Source organism: Pristiophorus japonicus, chromosome 9, assembly GCF_044704955.1.
Source record: "Pristiophorus japonicus isolate sPriJap1 chromosome 9, sPriJap1.hap1, whole genome shotgun sequence".
Taxonomy (NCBI): Eukaryota; Metazoa; Chordata; class Chondrichthyes; family Pristiophoridae; genus Pristiophorus; species Pristiophorus japonicus.
The window spans coordinates 42,090,829-42,105,005 of NC_091985.1; the positions used below are offsets into that span (position 1 = coordinate 42,090,829).

At 46.2% G+C, this 14,177-nt stretch overlaps 1 protein-coding gene across 6 annotated transcripts in view; it reads right to left on the reverse strand.

The window, feature by feature from the left end:
* Nucleotides 1-14,177, reverse strand: part of LOC139272595 (regulator of G-protein signaling 7) — a 733,921-nt gene that overhangs the window by 188,239 nt on the left and 531,505 nt on the right. For 5 of the 6 annotated variants that reach the window (XM_070888670.1, XM_070888672.1, XM_070888674.1 and 2 more), the window contains one exon: nucleotides 7,981-8,055. In XM_070888670.1, the coding sequence (XP_070744771.1) occupies nucleotides 7,981-8,055 (75 nt within the window). The remainder of the gene's footprint in view (nucleotides 1-7,980; nucleotides 8,056-14,177) is intronic. The other variant, XM_070888671.1, reaches the window with a different exon arrangement.

The following is a 14,177-nucleotide window of genomic DNA, read 5'->3' on the forward strand; positions in this document are numbered from 1 at the left end:
GCCGCTGACCTCAAAGAAAGCTGCCCACAAAGTGATCTCTGTGAGGTGAATTTCAGCTCTCCTGACCTTTGTTTGAATCTGGCGCCAAATCAAGCGAATTTCCAGCGACAGCGATGTCATCAAGCAGGATGAGAAGCCAATCACATTGAAGAATTCTCACAGACAGCACGCCAGGATGTAAAATGTACAGATTCTAATATACTTTTTATAAATTTTACAGAGAACAGAATAAAGATTGGGACATACACATATGATTAAGGTTGAAACTGAAATAGAAACAAACATTAAAAAAAGTTATATTATAAACCATGTAACTCTCAATAATATTAATGGAAAAATTTGACATTCCAAAAATATAAAATTAGTTTTTCAGGGGAAAAACATTTGTTCAGCAGTCAATACATTGTTGAAAACCCAGTTACACCTCTTTCTACGAGGCTTAACTTTTTCTCGGGGTTGGGCGGGGGAGTCATCAGCGATCTTGGTAGTCTGTCGTATCCAACAAAGACGTTGATGTGCTAATCATCATGATGGTTAGCACAAACCTGTGCATAGATGCTTTTAAAGTGGGAAGGCCGGTGCACAGGGGCGGTCCCACTCTCTCCTCCGCAGAAGCCAGGTTTCAGTGGCCCAAAATTTGGTACAACTGAAGACTTCGTTGGCTGCAGTGGATGGCCATGACGTCTTTCATGCTCTGCCATGCCCTATACACTCCACAGTGCATTGCTGTTCCACCTTCATGGCCGCTGGATCAAACTTGATTTCCTCCGCCCAATCCACCGCAACAGACTTCACATCCTGGGGTGAGCAGGTCCCGAAAATCACCGAGGGATAATACCCATCGGAGCGATATTCCAACATAATAGGGGAAGTCTTCGTCCTTCAGTGTGTTTTGAATTGATTGCCGGCTGTGGGAAGTTCCATAGTGCAAAATGTGGCAGAGCAGGGAATGACTGACCGCAACTTCAGGATTTCCGTATTTATCTACTAAATCCTGAAGTTGCTGTCAATTTCAGAGGAGTTTTGCCATCATCTCCACCGCAAATTCCGGGCCAATATGTTTATCCCTCTAAATATTGCAAGTGAAAACCGTTCTCCAAGAGGTGTAGCATAGCAATTGCTTGATCTGTTTAATCAAAAGATCCCATTGGAAATAATTTCTGATGCAATTTTGTCCAAGGTGGGGAAAGGGACAATGTAATTACATGTGGAGGTTCCCTGATCTCTTTATTGTATTGTTTTGGGTGGAATTCACTTCAATCAAAAAGGGCTGGATTCATTGGGCCTAACAGCTGTATGTATTCTTATTAACAAAAATGTTTTTTTAAATGTTACTGCTTTCCAAGAGACAGTATTGTAACAAAACAACAGTTATCGGCAAAGCTACATTAAGTACAGTACTTAAACAACCTGTTACTAGGGCAACGCTTGTTAAGAAAAGAACCCTCACCATAATCCACTTTATTAGAAATCTGTGGCAGCTAAGATAAGAGGTTTCTAGTAATACTGATATACTTGCATTTATAAAATGCCGTATCAGTTTGAAGAGCACTTTAGACTTTGAATTATTTTCTGAAGTGCAGCAATTGTTATTATGTGGGTGGGTAAATATGGCATGAATTCTGCATCTGGATCATCCTACACACAGCCATGAGATGGTGGCCCAATTAATCTTTTTTTATGTACTTGTTGAGGGAGGAATGTTGGCAAGGACACAGAAAGAACTCCTTTGATTAATGCCACCGTATTATTAAGGTCCACCTGAAACCCACAAGGGGATTCTGGTTTAATGCTTCAACATCATAATCAACATCACTAAAACAGATTATCTGGTCATTATCACATTGCTGTTTGTGGAGCTTGCTGTGCGCAAATTGGCTGTTGTGTTTCCTACATTATAACAGTGACTACACTCCAAAAGAACGTCATTGGCTGTAAAGTGCTTTGGGACGCCCTGAGGTCGTGAAAGGCGCTATAGAAATGCAAGTCTTTCTTTTTCTTTTATGTGTCGGAAGACACTGCTTTCAATGTAATTTGCCCTCAGTCCCTCACTGGAATGTCAACCTAGATAGCGAGCTTTAAAGCTGATATACTGCTCACTCATAACATTCTAATCCACAAAGGAGAGTAAGTGAAGCCAACACACAAAGGCCTAAAAATTTGATCACGCCTGATAACGGAGGAGGTGGGATGCGCGCTGTACGAGCTTGTTCCAATGGGCGCAGGGACCACGCGGAATTTGTGCTAATCAGCCTGGGTCAGGCATGTAGCCAGCGCTACCCAAGTGCTGCTTATTGGCTGTGTGCCTACTTTTGGGGGTGGGGGGCGGGGGGGGGGGGGAGTTGTGAAATCAGGCTCAACTGATGTCAATTAAAGGCAGCCAGCACATGTAACACCCCTATTTAAAAAAGGAGGCAGACAAAAAGCAGGAAACTATACACCAGTTAGCCTAACATCTGTTGTTGGTGAAATGCTAGAGTCCATTATTAAGGAAGTAGTAACGGGACATTTGGAAAAGCATAATTCAATCAAACAGAGTCAGCATGGTTTTATGAAAGGGAAATCATGTTTGACAAATTTGCTGGAGTTCTTTAAGGATGTAACAAGCAGGTTGGATAAGGGGGAACCAGTGGATGTGGTGTATTTGGATTTCCAGAAGGCATTCGATAAGGTGCCATATAAAAGGTTACTGCACAAGATAAAAGTTCACAGGGTTGGGGGTAATATATTAGCATGGATAGAGGATTGGCTAACTAACAGAAAACAAAGAATTGGGATAAATGGGTCATTTTCCGGTTGGCAAACAGTAACTAGTGGGATGCTGCAGGGATCGGTGCTGGGGCCTCAACTATTTACAATCTATATTAATGACTTGGATGAAGGGACCGAATGTAATGTAGCCAAGTTTGCTGGGAAAGCAATTGTGATGAGGACACAAAAAATCTGCAAGTGATATAGTAAGGCTAAGTGAGTGGAAAAAATTTGGCAGATGGAGTATAATGTGGGAAAATGTGAGGTTATCCACTTTGACAGAAATAATAGAAAAGCAAATTATAATTTAAATGGAGAAAAATTGCAAAGTGCTGCAGTACAGAGAGACCTGGGGGTCCTTGTGCATGAAACACAAAAAGTTAGTATGCAGGTACAGCAAGTAATCAGGAAGGCAAATGGAATGTTGTCCTTTATTGCAAGGGGGAAGAGTATAAAAGCAGAGAAGTTCTGCTACAACTGTACAGGGTATTGGTGAGGCCACACCTGGAGTACTGTGTACAGTTTTGGTCTCCGTATTTAAGGAAGGATATACTTGCATTGGAGGCTGTTCAGAGAAAGTTCACTAGGTTGATTCCGGAGATCAGGGGGTTGACTTATGAAGACAGATTGAGTAGGTTGGGCCTATGCTCACTGGAGTTCAGAAGAATGAGAGGTGATTTTATCGAAACATGTAAGATAATGAGGGGGCTCGACAAGGTGGATGCAGAGAGGATATTTCCCCTCATTGGGGAAACTAAAACTGAGGGACATAGTCTGAGAATAAGGGGCCGCCCATTTAAAACGGAGATGAGGAGGAATTTCTTCTCTCTGAGGGTCTATGAAATCTATGGAATTCTTTGTCCCAGAGAGCTGTGGAGGCTGGGTCATTGAATATATTTAAAGCGGAGATAGACAGATTTTTGTGCGATAGGAAATAAAGGGTTATGGAGAGCAGGCAGGGAAGTGGAGCTGAGTCCATGATCAGATCAGCCATGATCTTGTTGAATGGCAGAGCAGGCTCGAGGAGCCGGGTGGCCTACTCCTGCTCCTATTTATTTTATTCTTATGTTCTTACTAAAGGGGAGGTGCACTGTGGCTGCAGTTGTCAGGAAAGATTCAGAAAGATGGAAAATGGCTATCAGGTGGTCCAGTGAGGGTACCCAGAAACTCTGATGCAGTATTAGAGGCCCTGGTCTCAGCGGTGTGCAAGAGATCCTGTTCCCCCCACCAAGGCGCAGAAAGCCCTCCAGGCAACACCTCCACTGACAGTAGGAAGATGTCGCTGAAAAGGTCAATGTGAGGAGCTTAGCTCTCAGGACATGGCTGCAATGCCAATAGAATATTAATGACCTCACCAGAGTTTTCAAGGAAAGAATACTACTTCTCACCTCAATTACTCACTCCTCCCACCTGCAGCCCCACTACTCACAATAAGCCTTCACCTCCCCACTTCTCTTTGCTATCTTACAAGCACTTCACTACATTTCCTTTTACTCCTACTCTAACTACTTTAGCAATTCTCATTTTCCCACGGCTCACATCTTTCACACAACTTCTGCACTATTCCACCATGATGAGCACATTCTCAAAACAATCGACAAGGCCAACACTCCCTTCTTTCTTGCAGAAGTTGCACACAACATGAGGCAGAAGACGGCGAAGGGAAAAGCCAGAACCCCCTGCACACCCTGTCCCCACTTGAGGATGACGTGCTGGACATTACGGGCAGGAGGCGAGTCATGGACACACGTGACATGACAAACCACAGTTGCTTTCAGAAGCCACTCATCTCTCTCTGCTCTCCTTTCACCCTTGTTGTTCTCTTTAATTTTAGGTGCTGAAAATGTCAAGGCCACTGTGCCAGTGGAAGAAGAGGAGGGGGGCCTGGTAATCAATGTTGACAGAGGCTTCCAGAGCATCACATCACTCCTGCACTCTGTTCTTGGGCAGAGCCATAAAAGTGCCCAGAAGAGTGGCACCAGTTCCATGGGAGGGGCACCTGATGTTCTCCCTCAGAACGACAGCATATCTGTAACCCCGCCACCCATTCCACCAGTGTCCTTTTCAGTTCCACTTACTGGGCCCAAGTTTCCACATGATTCGCGCCTGATTTTTAGGAGCAACTGGTGGAGAACGGACTATTTTAGAAATTGCAATTCTCCACATTTTTTTTTCTGCAGTTCTAGTCAGGTAGAACAGTTCTAGTTTAGAACAGAATTTTTTCTTCAAAAGGGGGCGTGTCCGGCCACTGACGCCTAATTTGAAAGTTTCCACAGTGAAAATGTACTCCAAACTAAAGTAGAATGGAGCCAGTGAAGATTTTTGTAGAACTGAAAAAACCTGTTCTACACATTAAAAAATCAGGCGCAGGTTACAAATTAGGCGTCCAGAACGAGGTGGGGGGGGAAGGGAACTCATTAAATTCGACAATAAATCCTTATTTATACTTCTACAAATATTATACAAATAAATCCAACCTGAATAAACATTTATAAGCCAAGAAAAGATTAAATAAACCATCTTCCTACCTGTGTGAAAGTGCTTCAGCCAGGGAGAATTCTGCAGCCGTTCGTGCCGCTGAGCGGGAGGGGGAGAGAGAGAGAGAGGGGGGGGAGCGGGAGGGGGAGAGAGAGAGAGAGGGGGGGAGGGGGAGAGAGAGAGAGGGGGGGGAGGGAGAGAGAGAGAGGGGGGGGAGGGAGAGAGAAAGAGGGGGGGAGGGAGAGAGAGAGAGGGGGGGAGGGAGGGAGGGAGAGAGAGGGGGGAGGGAGGGAGAGAGAGAGAGAGGGGGAGGGAGAGAGAGAGAGAGGGGAGGGAGAGAGAGAGAGGGGAGGGAGGAAGGGAGGGAGGGAGAGAGAGGGGGGGAGAGAGAGGGGGGGAGAGAGAGGGAGGGAGGGAGAGAGAGAGGGAGGGAGAGAGAGAGGGAGGGAGGGAGGGAGAGAGCGGAGGGAGGGAGGGAGAGAACCGGGGGGGGGTCGGGGAACAGGAGCACGGGTCGGGTCAATCGGGGGGGGGGGGGGAGTGGGTCTCGGGTCGGGTCGGGTCGGGGGTGGGGGAGGGAGCGGGTGTCGGGTCTCGGGTAGGGGAGCGGGTGTCCGGGCGGGGAGCGGGTCTCGGGTCTCGGGTCGGGTCGGGGCGGGGAGCGGGTCTCGGGTCTCGGGTCGGGGCGGGCGGGGGAACGGGTGTCGGGTCGGGGAGCGGGGGTCGGGGGAGCGGGTGTCGGGGCGGGGGGAGCGGGTGTCGGGTGTCGGGTCTCGGGTCGGGGGGGGGGGAGCGTGTGTCGAGTGTCGGGTCGGGGGGGGGGAGCGGGTGTCGGGGGTCGAGGCGGGGGGGGGAGGGAGCGGGTGTCGGGTCTCGGGTCGGGGCGGGGGGGGTGTAGCGGGTGTCGGGGCGGGGGGGGTGGAGCGGGTGTCGGGTCGGAGCGGGTGTCGGGTCGGGTCTGGTCGGCGGGGGGGTGGGGGAGCGAGTGTCGGGTCTGCTCGGGGGGGAGCAGGAGCTGGCCGTGGGAGGAGCCTCATTCACGCAGCCCCAGTGAGGCCATTGGGCCAGGGCTAGGGGCTGCGTGCTTCGGGCCCCTCCCACACAGTTCGGCGCCTGGAGCTACTGCACTTGCGTGCCGACTGTAGCGCGCATGTGCAGAGGTCCCGGCACTGTTTTCAGCGCCGGGACCTGGCTCCGCCCCCCCATAGCTCGTGCTGGCTGTGCCGAGGGCCACAGGACCTGTAAGTAGGTGGAGAATACCGAGGATTTTTTTAGGCGCCGTTTTAGGCGCGAAAAACGGGCGCCCAGCTCGGAGGGGCGCCCGTTTTTTTTCTTGTGGAAACTTGGGCCCACTAAGTGGGCCAAAGTGGCCCAGCCCATGCTGAAATGCTACAGTCTGTAGCCAGGAGCCAGAGCTCAAGGCCCATAGCTGTCCAAGGTCACTCAACAATGGAAACTCAGTAGCCTTTCACCTCCCAAGCTGTTGGCACTGGAGAAACACTCAGATAGAAAAATTGGCACAGAAGACAGGCAACAAGGGTTTGCACATGGTGATTCTTAATTTAGCAATTAACTGTTACACAAATATGAATTGATTTGCTGGAGTTTTATGTTCTCGATTTGGTCTTGGTGTTAATATTTGTAGTCAATTGAGGGCAATACCCAAGATGTTGGACTGCAGGAAGGCAATCCGATGGCGGTTGTGAGGACAGCAGTTATAAGGATGGCGGTGCTGTTGGTGTATTAAGATAAGGAGGTGGTCCAGGTGCCTGAGAGTTCTGGAAGGGAGGGGCACTGCTGGCCAATGTTGCTCCTGTTTCTCCTCCTCCTTTACTTCTTGCTGTCCAGGTGGTGGTGTATCACTGGGACAAAGTTTGTGTCGCAAAGTTATGGATCATGAAGCAAATAACCACACATCAGGATACTTGCTCAGGGGTGCACTGCACAGCTCCTTTCGAATGGCCGGAAGAGATGTTGATTTAAGTGTGCCAATGGTCTGCTAAACATTATTTCTATTGGCGGCTGTTTCTCATTTTAGGCATGCTCCAGGTTCCTGACAGGAGTTACGTACCATGTCCGCAGGGGATATCCCTAATTAGGCAGCCTGTGACCTGATGGCCTGGTTGGACTAAAAGCAGCACAGATAGCTGGCACAGGATGAATGAATCATGACTGCTGCCAGGAAACCAGGCATAGATGTGCATGATGGGCTGCCTGTGGTCACAAAGCAACTAGACATTCTTGGAGTGGTATCCTTCTCTAATGACAAAGATGCCAGGCTCAGGCAATGTGGGAGCACCCTATGTTACCTTGGACCATGGAGATGTGTGCAATGCTGATGAAGCCTAGTGCCCTCTTGTCCTATTTTGCTCTGTCGATGGGGAAAGTGGTGCATGTGTTCCTCTTGGCGTAGAGAGCCTTGGTCAACTCCCTGATAGAGTGCTGCACAGCAAACTGTGATATATCATAGATATCACCTGCAAACAGTCTGCAACGACCCGTGCTGCAAGGTTTACGGGCCACGGTGACCTTGACAGCCACAGGCAATGCTGTCCATGCCCATTCCCATGGTTTGGGGCTCCAGTTGTGGCTACAGCAGCTGACACAGCTCAGTGAAATTTTATTTAATTATACCCTGTACTGCGTTGTTTAGAGGTATGTAAAAAACATCCAACTTCAATTTATTTTAGTTACTTCATCCTTTTGTAAAATAAATGTTTTTTTTACTTATCAGATTGTGCATGGATTTACCAATTTGAATCTCAGTAATTGTACCTTGGTCTTCAATGTTCAGATTCTTCAATAGCCACTGGACAATATCTGCACCTGCAAAAAGACCAGAAAAAAATGCTTGAATTAATATTAACCAATTTATAAATACTACTGGACCTCGCATGTCATTGATCACATTAAGCCCTAGGATACGCAGCCTTATAGTGCCAGAAGCGTTATACCATGTAACTTGAGCTGGATTTTCGCCAACTTTGCGACCGGGTTTTCGCCGGGATTTGACTCACTGTGGCGAAAACCTGGTCGGCGGGATCCTCAGGCACCTCTTTGAGGTGGCGCTTCTATAGATATGTGAAGAGAACGAGATTAGTGAAGGCAAACGTCGGTCCCTTGCAGTCAAAATCAGGTGAATTTATAATGAGGAACAGAGAAATGGCAGACAAATTGAACAAATACTTTGGTTCTGTCTCCATGAAGGAACACACGAATAACCTTCCAGAAATACTAGGAGACAAAGGATCTAGTGAGAAGGGAGAACTGAAGGAAATCCTTATTAGTCAGGAAATTGTGTTAGGGAAATTGATGGGATTGAAGGCCGATAAATTCCCAGGGCCTCATAGTCTGCATCCCAGAGTACTTAAGGAAGTGGCCCTAGAAATAGTGGATGCATTGGTGATCATTTTCCAACAGTCTATCGACTCTGGATCAGGTCCTATGGACTGGAGGGTAGCTAATGTAACACCACTTTTTAAAAAATGAGGGAGAGAGAAAACGGGGAATTATAGACCGATTAGCCTGACATCGGTAATGGGGAAAATGTTGGAATCAATTATTAAAGATGAAATAGCAGCGCATTTGGAAAGCAGTGACAGGATCGGTCGAAGTCAGCGTGGATTTATGAAAGGGAAATCACGCTTGACAAATCTTCTAGAATCTTTTGAGGATGTAACTAGTAGAGTGGAAAAGGGAGAACCAGTGGATGTAGTGTATTTGGACTTTCAAAAAGCTTTTGATAAGGTCTCACACAAGAGATTGTGGTGCAAAAGTAAAGCACATGGTATTGGGGGTAATGTACTGACATGGATAGAGAACTGGTTGGCAGTCAGGAAGCAGAGAGTCGGGATAAACGGCTCCTTTTCAGATTGGCAGGCAGTGACTAGTGGGTGCCGCAGGGCTCAGTGCTGGGACCCCAGCTATTTACAATATACATCAATGATTTAGATGAAGGATTTGACAGTAATATCTCCAAGTTTGCAGATCAAACTAAGCTGGGTGGCGGTGTGAGCTGTGAGAAGGATGCTCAGAGGCTGCAGGGTGACTTGGACAAGTTAGGTGAGTGGGCAAATGCATGGCAGATGCAGTATAATGTGGATAAATGTGAGGTTATCCACTTTGGTGACAAAAACGTGAAGGCAGAATATTATCTGAATGGCGGCAGATTAGGAAAAGGGGAGGTGCAACGAGACCTGGGTGTCATGGTACATCAGTCATTGAAAGTTGGCATGCAGGTACAGCAGGCGGTGAAGAAGACAAATGGCATGTTGGCCTTCATAGCTAGGGGATTTGAGTATAGGAGCAGGGAGGTCTTATTGCAATTGTACAGAGTCTTGGTAAGGCCTCACCTGGAATATTGTGTTCAGTTTTGGTCTCCTAATCTGAGGAAGGACATTCTTGCTATTGAGGGAGTGCAGCGAAGGTTCACCAGACTGATTCCCGGGATGGCAGGACTGACATATGAGGAGAGACTGGATCGACTGGGCCTGTATTTACCGGAGTTTAGAAGAATGAGAGGGGATCTCATAGAAACATATAAAATTCTGATGGGACTGGACAGGTTAGATGCAGGAAGAATGTTCCCGATGTTGGGGAAGTCCAGAACCAGGGGTCACAGTCTAAGGATAAGGGGTAAGCCATTTAGGACCGAGATGAGGAGAAACTTCTTCATTCAGAGAGTTGTGAACCTGTGGAATTCTCTACCGCAGAGAGTTGTTGATGCCAGTTTGTTGGATATATTCAAGAGGGAGCTAGATATGGCCGTTATGGCTAAAGGGATCAAGGGGTATGGAGAGAAAGCAGGAAAGGGGTACTGATGTGAATGATCAGCCCTGATCTTATTGAATGGTGGTGCAGGCTCGACGGGCCGAATGGCCCACTCCTGCACCTATTTTCTATGTTTCTATATTTATATGTTTCCACGTATCACTGGGGAGAGGTGCGCAGATGTGCAACGACGCAGATTGCGTTACCGTCAGACTTTTGACTCTTTCCCAAACCATACGCCACACCCAGAATACCAACAGGGTCAAACGTGTCGGTGCAGCCCTACCAGCAGCAGTATGTATGAAGACCTGCAAAAAGATAAGTTAAAGTTTTTATTTTTAATTATTTTTCAGAGATTTAGTCGGTAAGGGTTTTTTTGAATGTTTTTTGCAAACTTTTCTTGTTTTTCCCCCCTCCCAAGGCCTCTCTCGCAGCGCTACCGGCCCAGGTCTAAAGTTGCCGAAACTCGAGGTTTGCGCTGTGAATCCTCGTGCAATGCCGACCTTACCGCAGATGTTAAGGCAGAAAGTTAGTCCTAAAAACTGTAGTGCAGCGAAAACGGTAATTTTGGTGTAAAACTACCGATTTTGCCGAAAACCAAAAATCCAGCCTAAGGTGTTTTTCATTGCTAAGCTGCAACTGTGTTTAGGTTAGCCTGTCTCTTTAAGGCCACCAAGTTTAATTGCCTCAGGTCAACTAAAGATTAATTGCTGTTGGTAAGGAAAGTTTGCAGGTTGTTAATGCTCAAATGCTCCAGAGGGTAAAGGATTTATTTTTTAAATTTTAAAAATTGTGTTTTAAATATTTGTTTTTTCAACGTTTAGTTAATTTATTTCCAGCATATTAAAGCTACTTTAGTAATACCCGCCCTCCTGTATGGCTCAGAGACTTGGACCAAGCACAGTAGACACCTCAAATCGCTGGAGAAGTACCACCAACGATGTCTCCTCAAGATCCTGCAAATCCCCTGGGAGGTCAGACGCACCAACATTAGCGTCCTCGACCAGGCCGACATCCCTAGCATTGAAGCACTGACCAAACTCGATCAGCTCCGCTGGGCAGGCCACATTCTTTGTATGCCTGATACGAGACTCCCAAAGCAAGCGCTCTACTCGGAACTCCTTCATGGCAAACGAAGGAGTTCCGAGGTGGGCAGAGGAAACGTTTCAAGGACACCCTCAAAGCCTCCCTGATAAAGTGCAACATCCCCACCGACACCTGGGAGTCCCTGGCTAAAGACCGCCCTAAGTGGAAGAAGAGCATCCGGGAGGGCGCTGAGCACCTCGAGTCTCATCGACGAGAGCATGCAGAAAACAAGCGCAGGCAGCGGAAAGAACGTGTGACAAACCAGTCCCACCCACACCTCAATGACTGTCTGTCCCACCTGTGACTGTGGTCCTGGTATTGGACTGTTCAGTCACCTAAGGACTCATTTTTAAAGTGGAAGCAAGTCTTCCTCGATTGCAAGGGACTGCCTATAATGATGATGATTAAAGCTACTTCTAATGTATGAACAGCTTTCAAATTTAGAGTCTGTTTCATCGTCATGGAGTGTCAGGTGAAAACTCAGCCCAGGAAGATTGTAATTTCTCAGGATCAGTTGGCAATAAAAACTGAACAATGAAGAGATTTTGATGCTTTCTAGCTTAACAAATACATCAATTGTCAGATAATCCGAGTACTAATAGACAAAGCAGAAGTTATGTTGAAACAGTCTAGAGCAAGTAAAATAACATGACTACTTTGCTTCTGCGATGCCCTTGAATTCTGTGCCTTTCTCACAGTCACTAAAAAGCTGTCACTGGTGATCTCAACTAATTGATGCAATTGTCATCTTTAAACATTTATATAACTAAAGTTGTTTTAAGTGTAACACAGGAGTTCATGACCATGTATCTCTCTAACTATTGTATCATTATGGAGCAAAAGTACAACTTCTACAAATGCAAGAATTTTTTATAAGTTTCCATATTAAATACAGCAAGTGTCATCTTTGACTATTGCAAAATACTATGGAAAGCAAATGTTCAGATTGGAAGAAAGGGAGCATTTAAAAATGGCAGTGGTGTCAATTAATCTGTTCACAGAGGGGAGGAAGGTCAAGAATCAAAAATGCGTTGCATAGACCAGTAGGCAAGGTGCACACTGACAAAGGAAAAATATCTCTTTATCGACCTCTTTATCACAAGAGAGGCTAAGGAGCTAATTAGATACCCATCACTTGCAACTCTGCAATGTCAAAGCTGGAAACGGGTTCACTTCTACTCTGTCACTGTTGTGGTGATTAGCTTTGGATGAAGTGGTATACCAGTCTGCTAAAATGGTGTACATAATCGATATTCTATAGGAATTTAAACAAGCTAACTGCATTAGGTATTAAAACTGGACACAGAGGTCACTCTGGAATAGTTTATCTAGATCTAACATGTCTTGCATAATCTGGGAGTCTGATTCCAAATATACTACAACAATACAAAATTAATTGAAACATTTTTAGCAGCAAAAAGTTATGAAATCAACAGCATTTTGGAATTTATAAATAGGGATACAAATAATGATAAACTTGTACAAGGCAATGGTTTGCCATAATTAGAGTATTGAGTGCAGTTTTGTGGCACCCCATTACAGAAAGAATAGGGCCACATTTCAATACCCCACCCCTCTGAATTGGGAACTGGGCGTTAACACAATTAAAATGGTAATGTGGCACTGAGAGAGGTGCCATCTTTCAGATGAGACATTAAACCAAGGACCCTTGAAGATGTGAAGGCCTCAGAGAGGGTGCAGAAAAGCTTTACAAGAATGGTTCCAGGGATGAGGGACTTTAGTTATGTGGATAAACTGGAGAAGCTGGGGTGGTTCTCCTTCGAGCAGAGAAGGCTGAAAGGAGAGTTAAACATAGAAACATAGAAAATAGGTGCAGGAGTAGGCCATTCGGCCCTTCGAGCCTGCACCGCCATTCAATGAGTTCATGGCTGAACATGCAACTTCAGTACCCCATTCCTGCTTTCTTGCCATACCCCTTGATCCCCCTAGTAGTAAGGACTACATCTAACTCCTTTTTGAATATATTTAATGAATTGGCCTCAACAACTTTCTGTGGTAGAGAATTCCACAGGTTCACCACTCTCTGGGTGAAGATGTTTCTCTTCATCTCGGTCCTAAATGGCTTACCCCTTATCCTTAGACTGTGACCCCTGGTTCTGGACTTCCCCAACATTGTGAACATTCTTCCTGCATCTAACCTGTCTAAACCCATCAGAATTTTAAACGTTTCTGTAAGGTCCCCTCTCATTCTTCTGAACTCCAGTGAATACAAGCCCAGTTGATTCAGTCTTTCTTGATAGGTCAATCCCGCATCCCGGGAATCAGTCTGGTGAACCTTCGCTGCACTCCCTCAATAATAAGAATGTCCTTCCTCAGGTTAGGAGACCAAAACTGTACACAATACTCCAGGTGTGGCCTTACCAAGTCCCTGTACAACTGTAGCAACACCTCCCTGCCCCTGTACTCAAATCCCCTCGCTATGAAGGCCAACATGCCATTTGTTTTCTTAACTGCATGCTGTACTTGCATGCCAACCTTCAATGACTGATGTACCATGACACCCAGGTCTCGTTGCACCTCCCCTTTTCCTAATCTGTCACCATTCAGATAATAGTCTGTCTCTCTGTTTTTACCACCAAAGTGGATAACCTCACATTTATCCACATTATACTTCATCTGCCATGCATTTGCCCACTCACCTAACCTATCCAAGTCGCTCTGCAGCCTCATAGCATCCTCCTCGCAGCTCACGCTGCCACCTAACTTAGTGTCATCCGCAAATTTGGAGATACTACATTTAATCCCCTCGTCTAAATCATTAATATACAGTGTAAACAGCTGGGGCCCCAGCACAGAACCTTGCGGTACCCCACTAGTCACCGCCTGCCATTCTGAAAAGTACCCATTTACTCCTACTCTTTGCTTCCTGTCTGACAACCATTTCTCAATCCATGTCAGCACACTACCCCAATCCCATGTGCTTTAACTTTGCACATTAATCTCTTGTGTGGAACCTTGTCGAAAACCTTCTGAAAGTCCAAATATACCACATCAAATGGTTCTCTCTTGTCCACTCTACTGGAAACATCCTCAAAAAATTCCAGAAGATTTGTCAAGCATGATTTCCCTTT